We start from the raw sequence: 12,799 nt of genomic DNA on the forward strand, positions 1-12,799 counted from the left end.
GTTCCGATATTTCCTGGGATTTTGCGTTCGCACCAAAAAGATCTGGAACTAGAATTTTTTTTTGTGAACCTTGTCACCCCCTTTCCTGGGGAGAAAAAGGTTCTAATTTCTGATTGGCTGGGCGATTTGCAAACCACGCCCCGTAAAACTCTGAAAAGTTTTTATGAAGCCGCCATTTTATTTGCTCGCATTAGCATTAGTATTAGCCCAGCGCATTAACGGAGAGAGACAAAAGTATGGCAACACAAAAGAAAACATGGGAGCGGTGGAGTGATGAGGAGGTGTCTACGCTTCTGGCGATTTACTCGGAAGGCTTCAGTAGAAGCTGCTGGGAAGATTCCCAGTCCCAGCAGCTTCTACTGAAGCCAGTCCCCAACTCTGGGGACTTCCGGCCGGGAACTTCGGGTGGCAGTTCCGCCCAGCCAATACGACATACGAACCTTTTTCTCCCACGAAAGTCCCTGCTCTCTAGCAGGGAAGGAAAAGGGGGTAAAATAGGTTCTGATTAACACATTTTAGTTCCAGCTCTTTTTGGTGTGAACGCGACATTTCGGAACTATATCGGAATTAAAGTGGGAAAAGTACTATAACTATAGAAACACGTCCAGAAGAATGTCATGCAAAGCTGCCTGCCTGCCTTCCCTCGATTCTCCCTGAACTGCCTGATCTTTTTAATGTTCAATGTTAACCATTTGTGCAGATAGCATGAAGTAATAAAAGATCGCCGATGCTAATGTAGCGTTAGCATGTCTCCCTCGGGGGCATCTGGGCTTAAAGGTGTATTATAGAATGATCACACCGGTGTGACAGTACTCTTCAAAAGGCGCGTTCACACCGCAGTACTTTTCCCACAAAGGTTCATCAGAACTTAGTTCATCAGAACTCTTTAGTTCTGATGAACTAAGTACAGATCGTGTTCACACCGGAATAAGTCCCTGGGGGAGGATTAGGCAAATGAAGCCGCTGACGTCACTTCTTCTTCTTCTGCTTTGGGATTACTGGCAGGCCGCAAACAACTTCACGGCGTATACTGCCGCCGGAAGTCCCCGGCCAGAAGTCCCCGGAGTTTGGGACTGGCTTCAGCTTCTACTGAAGCCTTCAGAGTAAATCGCCAGAACGCCGACACCTCCTCATCTCCACCGCTCCCATGTTATCTTTTGTGTTGCCATAAGTTAATCTCTCTGCATTTCTGCACTGGACTAATGCTAACATACGTGCCAACCTTTCCAAATCCAAAAGTGGTAGGTCTGCGCGTGGCAAATGTGCACGCCCAAATTAGGTAATCAGAAGAAATGGAACCCCAGTAGTTACATGTATAAAACATGTATTTAACATATATTGCATCATTTCAGAAAAAGTGGTAGTTCGGTAAACAGTGACATCAACGACATGTCTGGTCTGTAAAATGCCCAAAAAGTAAAAGAATGGGAGATAAATATCCCAAAGTCTCCACATTTTATTATATTTTTAATGTGTTTCTGGTCCTCTTTCAGTTGAGACAGTGTAGATGAAGGATTTGTCAGGATGTAGAACTCTTGTGTGAACATTGGATAAAGCCAGGTTCATATTCTTGTTTCATGTGCTTGACATATTAGAGTCAAAGGTTTGCACAGAGCAAAATATGTTTGTGTTGCGCAGGATATATCAGAAAATACTGCATTAAAAAAATAATTTCGTGCATTTTTCAAATGATAAAGTCTGATATAAATAATGTACAGGCTTTCAGTTTGCTGTAGTTCACTAAACAGAGACACTAACGACATGTTTGGTGTTGAAAAGGTCAGAAAAAGTGAAAGAATGGGAGATAAATATCCCAAAATCACAAAATGGTATTATATTTTGTGTGTGTTTGTGGTACTTTTTTAGTTGAGACCATGGTTGAGACACTGTAGGATGCTTCCGGAAAAGACCAAACACTGGATGTCTTTCAGTTGCCAACATGTGTTTTCGAGACACTGATATTAACGGGGAAATCCTGCAGGACTCAAATGCCTCGTCGGGGGTAACGCTGCCCTTCCTCTGCACGTTGTTTCTCTTTCAGAAAACACAGAGGACTGTTTGTATGATGCGATCACAGACACGCTGCAAACGGTGTCCACCAAAAGTCGAGTCCAGTGTCTATGGAGTGTCATTTTTATTTGTTATAGTTTGGGAAGATTGAAAATCGGTAGGGAAAGCCAGCTAAGTCGGTAGGCGGTAGAAACATGTCAAAAGTGGTAGACTACCGACCAAATCGGTAGGGTTGGCAGGTATGTGCTAATAATGCTAATGCGAGGATAATAAAATGGCGGCTTCACAAAACTTTTTGGGAGTCTTAGGGGGCGTGGTTTGCACACTGCCCAGCCAATCAGACATAGGAACCTTTTTCTCCCACGAAAGTACCTGCTCTCTAACAGGGACTAAAAACGGACGGAAAAGGGGGTAAAAAGGTTCTCATGAACTAATTTTAGTTCCGGCTCTTTTTGGTGTGAACGCGACATTTCGGAACTATATCGGAACTAAAGTGGGAAAAGTACTGCGGTTTGAACGGGATTAAAGGGTTCACGAAATATGACTACTACTCTACTGTTTAACACTTTGGTTAACTTAATGTTACGGCTAATGAAAATTACAAGGCTAAGCCAGCTGTAATGCTAACTAACGTGCTTGCTACTAGCTAGCTAACTTGATCCAGCCAGCCACTCCTGGTCCTTTCATCAGACGGAAAGCGGAAGAACGAGCAAGACCCATTGCTGGTATGATTACAGCCTGGTACAAAGCACACAGGCATATTGTTAAAGTTATCTTATCTATCTCTTATATTTAGTGGAGGAAAACAATTATGACATCACTTATGCTACTCTGGGATTTGTAGTCTTTCTAGTTGCGTATTTTTCATAGTCTTATATTTCAACAGTTTTACGACAAACTCTGACTTTTTTTAGATGGAAACTATTTTTTAAGATTGACAAACATCATATGTGTAATTCATGGAACAATTCAAACGGGATCGAAAGATATGTTTTCTCTCCCCATTGACTTCAATACATAATTTTTCCGAAATAAGGTCCCATGGGGCGGAAGTAGAAGGGCGGGACATCGTCTCTCTATGGCAACACAAAAAAAAACATGGGAGCGGTGGAGTGATGAGGTGTCGGCGTTCTGGCGATTTACTCGGAAGGCTTCAGTAGAAGCTGCTGGGAGTCCCAGCAGCTTCTACTGAAGCCAGTCCCCAACAACCGGGGACTTCCGGCCGGGGATTTTGGGCGGCAGTAGACGCCGTGAAGTTGTTTGCGGCCTGCCAGTAAACCCAAAGCAGAAGAAGAAGAAGTGACGTCAGCGGCTTAATTTGCCTAATCCACCCCCAGGGATTTATTCCGGTGTGAACGCGATCTGTATTTAGTTCATCAGAACTAAAGAGTTCTGATGAACTAAGTTCTCATGAACCTTTGTGGGAAAAGTACTGCGGTGTGAATGCGCCTATTAATATATATAAACACTAGATGACTCACCCGCGCTGCTGGCCAATGGAGACCGACGTCGCCACATGGCGGCCATCTTGCCACAGGCAGCTCGCTCATTCATAACATTATTTCTATGGTGCACTATTGAAATAACCGTAGAGATGCTCAATTTTCAACACATTTTCAAACGGTTTGGTTTGTTATAAACATCAAATATGTAGTTATGATACTGCATACTTGTAATTATAATCATGGACTTTTTTTTTTCAACATGTCTTGTTGTCTCCTGTATCATAGCCATGCTAATAACATTTATAATAAACCAAACCGTTTTTAAATCAGTCAAGATTTCAGCGAGTTAAGAGTATTTTTGTGCAGAACACTCACCTTACAACAGCTGTAGTTGTTGACTGTGGCAAGATGGCCACCGGTGAGCTACGCTGGCGACTCCCCCTTGAGCCATCTAGCCTTTATATATATATATCTATGGGCCTATGGCAGTATACGCCCTGAAGTTGTTGACAGCGGCCTGCCAGTAAACCCAAAGCAGCCGAAGAAGAAGAAGTGACGTCAAAGGCTTCATTTGCGTAATCTTCCCTCAGGGAAATATTCCGGTGTGAATACGATCTGCTCGTTAGTTCCATGGGGGAACTAAGTGCTGGGAACTAAGTACGGCAAAGTACTTGATGTGAAAGTGGCTAATGCAGAAGCCTAATTTCACTGTGTGTGTGGTGCTCTGAACCTATTTGCTCTATAAAAATAGGATTTAATGAATCCTCCGTTCTAGTGAAATTTTTTCCACAAATCTGCTCACAAACATATTTCCCAAAATGGGGCAGTATTTCTTTAAGATTTCTGTCAAACAGAGACATGGATCCCTTCTGGCTTCTGTTCTACTTGCTTTCATGTCTTTCTGAAATAGTTTGTAAATTTTTTCAGTTAAATAACTTAAAACTTAAAAATCATCTCATTTTATAACCCTAAACTATAACTTGGCAAAAACAACAGTTAATATTGATGCAACTATTTCAGGCACACTTTTAGATACACTTGAACAAATCATCAAATAACACATTTAAATCACCTTTGACTTTTGTTGCTTTTGCATCACTACATACTGAGAGCCTTCATACCGTAATAGCGAGTTCTTATTGACACTGCTTTTGTTAATAACATATTAATGTAACTCTCTCGTTCCCTCTCCCCTCTCTGGACTCAGGCTGTGTGTGCAGTCGGGATGTTCGAGCTTCAGATCTATTACTACCAGAACCCCCTCGGACTCCTGCAGACGGGAGACTGCTGTGACCTCCAGGCCAGCGGAGGCCAGCGCTGCTCTGCCAGGGACCAATGTGACACTATTTTCCATGCCTGCCTCAAGGAGTACCAGGCCCGGGTCGCCCCCTCTGGAACCTGCACCTTCGGGTCGGGCAGCTCTGGGATCCTGGGGGGAAATTCCCAGACGCTCCGCCACAGAGGACACGATGGAGGAGGAGGAGAGGATGGGACTAATGGACACATTGTCATTCCCTTCAAGTACGCATGGCCAGTAAGTACAGGGGGTACTGCCCCTTATCAGTATGGTTACCAAGGGAACAGGCTAAGCTTCTAGTACAACAATACACTCAACCTGAGCGAGGCAGGAATAACAATGAAGAGTTCAGACTCAAATAATTGAACACCTTTTTGTATGGAACAGGAAGAACCTATTTTAGGAAGCAACATTTGCTATTTTGTTCAGTGAGGCAATAATAACTGAGTGGTCACTGTACATAATTTTTTAAGTCAAAGGTAACAAGTTGGGAACTGTTTAGACTGTCAATTTCTAAATAAGATGATATTGCATCACGCAGTTATGTTTTTCATGCCTTGATCTCGTCAGAGTTACAGTCTTTCCCCTTCCTCCCTCATTTACTCCATCCCTCCTGAACTTTCTGCACTTAATTTAAATACTTTTGCTGTTTTGTTTGCTTCCTTTGGGGCTTATCAAACAATCTGCTTCTCGATTAAACAACAGGCTGCTGGCTTCTCCATCTCGTGTCCTCATCAAAGAGCAGACCAATTCATCTTCCATTAGCACACCGGAGGAGAGAGTTGCCAAGAGGGAGATATTGACTATTCAATACAACTTTCTTTCCTCCTTCAGACACGCCTCACCCTCTTTTTCTTGATTTTTACCCACAGTTAGCAGGAATCATTTAAACAAACATAATGAGGGAGTAGGGAGAGATTAAGGCATTAGCCCATAAAATGAATTATTTCTGTGTTCTGTGCTTTGTTTACAGATTAAGGTGGTTAGGGGCTCCTAGGCTCTTACTCTTTGAGCACCCCCACCCAATCTGCAGACTATAGGCCAACCTGTGCTTTATCCACCCCTGATCATTCAGTACTGTTACATAAATATCTTTTACACAAACTTGCATTGGGCTGAAAGTAATTTTACTATATTGATTATCCTTTAGATTAATTTCAGGCAACAGTCAAAACGTTTTAAAATGAGTTTTTGCTGATCTTATTATTTATCTGAGTTAATTATGATAATACATTTGACTTCAATGGGTTTGTGACTGTTGATCAGACAAAACAAACTATTTAAAGAAAAAGCTAGAATTCTTTCCCTTTTTTTCAATCAATGAATCATTAAAATAATTGTTACATATATATATATATATATATATATATATATATATATATATATATATATATATATATACATGTAAGTATAGTTTTGTTGCTTTAAGATCAAGAAAGTCAGGGACAGTAACAACAGTGAGTGACCCAAATAATCACATATTGCAGGGCTCTAAAGTCTTAAAATCCATCCCTCCATCATCTTGCATTAGTCACTTATTTCCTGGACTCTTCATTGCAGCAATTTGTTTATAAAAACTACAGTAAGAGAAAATCCCTATAAAGCGACTTGGCAAGGACACGAAGGAGCAAGCCACAATCTTTTCCGGGGATTGCGGAGGCTTTGTTTGCTGTTTTTCTTCTGCAGTCTATCTTTCCTTCTTTTACCCTTTGATCGCTCACAGCATGGTTGACTCCTTTTCTCGTAATGAAAGTATCACAGAAATGGCAGCGAAAGACCTTGTGGCTGTAATTCGACTCATTTTGTGGTATAATAATGTTCCTAATATGGCACAAAACCCAGGTGAAGCTTCAGAGCGTGAAACACACACACACACACACACACACACACACACACACACACACACACACACACACACACACACACACACACACACACACACACACACACACACACACACACACACACACTCCTAATGTATCCTTGCTGACCTTAACACACACACATACATAGCCTATTTACCTGTGAGACTCTCTGTCCCTGAGCCAATTATCTCCCTTATCTGTGTACAGTTTGCTTTTGTGTGCGCTTCAGTGTGTGTGCTGCATGAATACTGCGTGTGTGTGTGTCACACTATTTCTCCTGTCTGCCGGGGAGGTGTGTGATTGGCAGGTACAGGAGTGTGAGAAAGTTCTCCGTCAGAAAGCTTACCTGGATCAGTTTCAGGGCTGGGCTGCAGGGGGAGAGAGGGAGCTGGAACTAAGCGTCAGTGCTTTTGAGGCTGAAAGACTTGCTTTATCTGACCATCACTGGGGGGTGGAGGAGGAGGGAGGGAGTGATCCCCCTGCCCCAGGTGAGGGGATGAACAGGTGAGCGTAGTCATTATGAGGAAAGGTGAGCTCTCTCTGTCCCCGGCCCTCCCTCCCTTACTTGTTCTTTCTCTCTTTCTGCCACTAATCTCATCAGGGAAATGTGCAGTCTGTATTTGCTTATGAATGTGAGCAAAGTTGTAATTCGTTGTGTTTTGTTTGTTTTGCGTGTAGGGTAATGCCCCGAGATTGAAAACGGGGGCGGGGGGAATTCATCCCTGTTAGGCTTCTGTAAGTCTGCGCTGATTGCTCTGGTTAAAGCCCAGACCATGAGCTGATACCAGCCAGTTGGATCCCATACTCTGCTTTTATGCTATGCTAAGCTAAGCTAACCCATTGTAACCCAGCACTAACCACGCAGTTAGAGAGTAGCAGTGAATGCTCAGTGGATGTACTGTAAATATATGTCACAGTACTTTGGGTATATTTATCATCAAAGCTATACTCAAATTCCCATGTTGTCTCATTTAGAAAGAGGTGCTAGTAAATGATCCTGTCCATGAATTCATGAAAACTACATGTATAGTGGATATGATATGCCCCCTGGTCACAGATAGTCTGAGGGACGCGACTTCAGTTTGACCTCAGCGTTAGTATCACAGACACTGAGCGGTGTGGGACGTTTTATCTGCCGCGCCTCCGCTGAGACAGGAAAGGTTGTGCGAGGTCATTTCTTTAAGCCGTTCCTCCGTTTGTGATTTTCTAGTTGAATCTGTTTGGATGACGGGTGAACACAGAGCGGTCAGTTGGTTCCTGTTAGCTTTTTTTTAGGTGACAGAAGTGGGAACAAGTCAGTGAATGAAGCAGAAGGATGAATGAAAAGTACAGTGCAACATAATGACCAGGTGGTGCCTATTCCTCTACGTCTATAGATCCAAAGCAAGACGCTGATGATGTGGGAACTTAATCTGACGTTTCCTGATCTTTTGTCATTCTGAAGTATTCCATCAGGGTCTGGTTCTTTGTTAAAACGACCCCTGACAAACCACAATAGGATAGGGGATATACTGTTAACGTGAAATGAATGGAGTGAACTCCCCGTTTATAATCCACATGTCAAGTGTTCAAACTCATTCATGGTCAGGTTCACTGCCAGAGGCCATAGCTGACTGAGAAATACTCACATCAAACTGAGAGCATGTGATGTGTGCATTATTTATTTAAAGCTGCCCTATTGTTTTTATTACTCTAATAAATATTGCTATCAACTATGTATAACGTAAAGGTTAATTCTAGATAGTGTGGACGGTTACTTCTTTCCTGTTTTATAAAAGAAATACAGTGAGAAATAGATGCACATAATTGCTCACAGCGATGCATTTGGGTGAACAAAGCAGTTTATCTTAAGTGAAATTATGTTCAGGGAGCTTCTTCTCACCGTGCTCTGACTTCATTTAACATGCAAAGTGCGGCCATCATGCAAATATGTTCAGGAGGAGCTACTGGAGTCTCACATCAGTCGGTCTGCTCTAGTGTTATTCTGCTGCTGCTTTGTTTCTGTATTTATGTGTAGAAAAACTGAAGTGAATTCATTAATACCAGAATAAGTGGTACTGTAGAAGTGCTCATATTCATTGTTGAAGTTAAAAGATGAGCAAAATATGCAATGCACCATGAAAAGGCGCCTATGTGACTAATATTATATTATACATAACGAAAATATGAATACAGATGCACCAGTGCATATTGTAAGTAGTATTTAACTTCTGTAGGCGGTTCAGGTGAAACGGCATTTAATGACTTGTTATGGTTCAGTAATTTAGTCCAGTTCCATTGAGTGGTTAAGCCCCCACAAGAGTGTGATGAGATAAATCCAAGGGGGAAATTATTTATTGTTAATAATAGAACAATATTATTTATATTAGTGTATGAGTTTAATTATTATTCCTTTTTTTAAATACTGACTAATTATACTTAATAAGGCTTCAAACAGTAGAATGATCAGATGTCTATAAGGGAGATTCAATTAATTATTTAATCTTTGTTGGAACTGCTTACGACTTCAAAACATCTGAATTATGTCTAGGAGCCCGTAATGAACACCCTCAGAACCAATAATTAATTTAGCACATAACCCTCTATGAAATGTCTTTTTGCACTGATGTAGCATATTAGATTTATTTTATGGGTTGGATGTTCGAGTACTTGGATAGTGTTACATTTGAATAGAATCATATTTTGTAAAGAAACACAAATTGTCATTCTATCACTGGCACACAAAAAACATACAATCCTTATCTTATATTTTAATTCAGGCTCTTTCTTTATATTATAAATAAGGATATTCATGGTTAATGTACCATCATTGTATTGTTGTGGGTGTTTCCTATCTTTTTTCCCATCTATCGCTGGCTTAATAAGTAGCATACAGACACGAGAGAGTGGGTTTGATCTTTTCATCTAACTATAGGCAAGAAAGTAAATGTATATATTTTCCAAAATGTCCAAACTTTACTTTAGATGTAAAATATGTTTCTATAGGCCTGTATACATCTGGTAAATGTGTAAACAACACACACACACACACACACACACACACACACACACACACACACACACACACACACACACACACACACACACACACACACACACACACACACACACACACACACACACACACACACACACACACACACACGGCTGTAACCTGTGCATTCCTGCTGTGTGGGAGCCGAGGGGGAAGTTGGTGAAGGGAAACGAGAGCAGAGCAGAATAGTTGGAGCTTTCTTTTCTGCAGAGTCTCTCTTTCACTCTTTCTCCTCCTGTCGTTTGTGCTCCGCTCTCTTTTGTCCCCTAATTGACTCTCCTACGCAGCCTTGCATACCAGCGTGTACGCTGATACTGTTGTGCACACACACATACACACACACACGCACACGCACACTCACGCACACAAACATACACATTTTGTGACACGCCCAAATATAGACCAGGTAATCATCAGCCAACAAACACACACAAAACATAAATAGGGTTAATTCCATCGGGAACGGGAGCTTGTGTTTTTTAGAGATAAGTTAATAACTCGGGGGTAAACGTCTCAAGGGACGCATGTTTTAATGATTTCATTTGTGTGTAAATTGGATTGAGGGTATGGAGTCTCATTATTAGGAGAGAAAAAGGCAAATTAATCTTGATTTACATGATCACAGTGAAATTACAGTCTCTGGATGTCTTTGTGTGTCATTGAATGCAGATAGCACGTATACAATCGTTTAAATGGCTACACAGGTGTAATCACAGCAAATAGTCGACTTTCATTCTTCACCATCGATCTGTTTCTTTTCTTGTCATATCTTCTCACCCTCCGTCTCCAACACACACCCTCTCACTCTCTCTATTTCATTGTGAACGTTTTGTCCTCGGTGTCACTGCAGTTGTGTTCAGCCACATCACGTCCCGGTGGATATCACAAGGCAGGCAGCGATATAGTGTAGCTTTAAAAAATCCTTCCTATTCTCTCTGTGGTTTCTTGTGTTGCCCAAAGCTTGACAGGAGCGACCACAAACATTCTTTGAGTTGCTACATCGGGAAATATTTTCTGACCAGAGTCTTCAGTAATGATTTCAACCCTGTCCCATGATGCCTCCAGTCTGTCATTCCTGTCTATCCACAGAGATACACATCGTCCTTACTTACAGTTTGTTTTACAATGTGTTATCATCCCATTGTAATCCTGTTTCTGCTTACATCTATCTATCTATCTATCTATCTATCTATCTATCTATCTATCTATCTATCTATCTATCTATCTATCTATCTATCTATCTATCTATCTATGCATGCATCTATCCATCCTGAAAAAACGAAAATGTTGACTTTATATGTATCCATCTGTATCCATCTCTCTATCTACAACTGTATCTCAGTAGTCAAAAGTAATTACCATCTTCATACCATCTTCATAGATCCTCTAAATGTGAGATTCCTGTAATGTGTTCAGAAATCTGAGTGCTCACACACACTGTTAACACACACTACTCCCAGACTATTTTCTCACTCGTAATGCGTCTCTCTGCAAGTGCAGCAGTGGATGTGAAGCGTCCAGACAAGGTAATTTCCTGCGGAAGTCGGAGAGGCGAAAGAAAGGAGGGGGGTGGGATCGGTCTGGGCTAGGACTGGTGATGTAAGGGAGGGTAGAGGGTGCTAAAAAGAGTTGAGATTAATGAGCAAAAGGGTAAAGTTGAAGGAGGAGAGACTGCGTATAGAAGATGGAGGTGAGAGGATTCACTGGATGATCTCAAAGAGGGGCACAGGTGTTTTGGGTGGGGGTGAAGATGTAGATAGGGAGGTGTGTTTATCATAGCGTCTTACTCACCCTGTTAATGTAGCAGCAGGAGGTGAAGGAGGGGAGAGACGATGAAGGGGACAGGACGGAGATGGGGCAGGGCGACATGGAGGATGAGGGCACGTCATGTCAAGAGGCCTCTGTTCCACAGCGATTAGAGCGGCCACATAGTTTAGCTTAACTCAATTAACCCAGCAGGAATGTGACTGTCTGACAGATAGAGGCGCAGGCGCTGGTGGTAACCCAAGGTCATTGAAAATTGGAAAGGGGCTATGTTGCGTAGTTTTTGTTTCTTCTTCACTTCGTTTCAGAGGCGAAATATGGTACCTTTAACGCATCCACATTTGTCTTTCAGCTGATAGTTTCATTCATTGATTAATTCAACTAACTAGTGGTTCCCACTGTTGGTTTGTGTTCTTTTTACGCTTCCGAGGTCCCCGAGTTCCAGTTCCACCAAAGAGTAAATTCATTTTAAAACTTTTTAAGGAAGTAATGGGCTATTTCCAAGGTAACGGAAACACATATTTTTACTTTTTCCTATTGTGGAATGATGTGGTTTAAGGAAAAATCATAGTTATGGTTAAGGTTAGTGGATCTTCATTGACATGTTTACAAAAATAACCATGCAGTCAAGGTCAAGGAAAAATCTGTATCATGTAAAACAAGACTAATGCTCTAATATGTCAAATTATCCAACATTTCTGACATAAAAGATTAGAGAAGAGTAGCAAGACAAATGAGTTTTGTATACATTTCACAACTACATCTTTTGTCTCTTTGCCAGAGCCGACCCCTAGGTTGGGACTTTTTCAGCTAACTTTATTTATAGTTATTACAACTAGTTCCTCCTCAACCTTTTTGCATCAGAATCTAATGACTAATAATAATACATGTGTTGTAAAGGATATTTTGCTGAATGAGTGATTTCACTTTTGACAACGTCTGCGGTTTATTCCTTTTTACTTTTACTTATGTAAGATTTTGAATGCAGGTCAAACACTGGAAGATTTTCACATCTTGAATTCTTGAGAATGCAAGAACAGAGACATTTAATTACAGGGGCGGGGTCACAGGAGCAGGGTGGGGTAGATGGCTGCACACCGGGGGTCTAATTCCACATCTCGTGTGTGTGTGCATGCGTGCGTGCGTGCGTGCGTGCGTGCGTGCGTGCCAGCTGAGGGAAGAATTGGATCGTTTTTACAAAGACTTCACAAATTAGCCACCATTACGTCACGTCTCTCTTACTCTCTTGTCCCTTATCTGAGAAAAAAAAATTTTTTTTTTTTTGTTATTGTAAGCACCCAATCAATCGATAACACTGTAATGTGGCTACAACTATGACTTAGTGTCATGTTTGACACTAAGCTTCTTTAATTATGAAATGTGG

At 41.5% G+C, this 12,799-nt stretch overlaps 1 protein-coding gene across 8 annotated transcripts in view; it reads left to right on the forward strand.

Moving 5' to 3' along the window:
* Window positions 1-12,799, forward strand: part of LOC307035991 (uncharacterized protein) — a 47,438-nt gene that overhangs the window by 9,024 nt on the left and 25,615 nt on the right. For 7 of the 8 annotated variants that reach the window (XM_079675910.1, XM_079675907.1, XM_079675911.1 and 4 more), the window contains one exon: window positions 4,663-4,989. In XM_079675910.1, the coding sequence (XP_079532036.1) occupies window positions 4,681-4,989 (309 nt within the window). In that variant the 5' untranslated portion in view covers window positions 4,663-4,680. Of the gene's footprint in view, window positions 1-3,961; window positions 4,113-4,662; window positions 4,990-12,799 lie in introns of those variants that run through there. The other variant, XM_079675912.1, reaches the window with a different exon arrangement.

The sequence above is a fragment of the Notothenia rossii genome (assembly GCF_949606895.1).
Source record: "Notothenia rossii genome assembly, chromosome: 4".
In the NCBI taxonomy this organism is placed as follows: domain Eukaryota; kingdom Metazoa; phylum Chordata; class Actinopteri; order Perciformes; family Nototheniidae; genus Notothenia; species Notothenia rossii.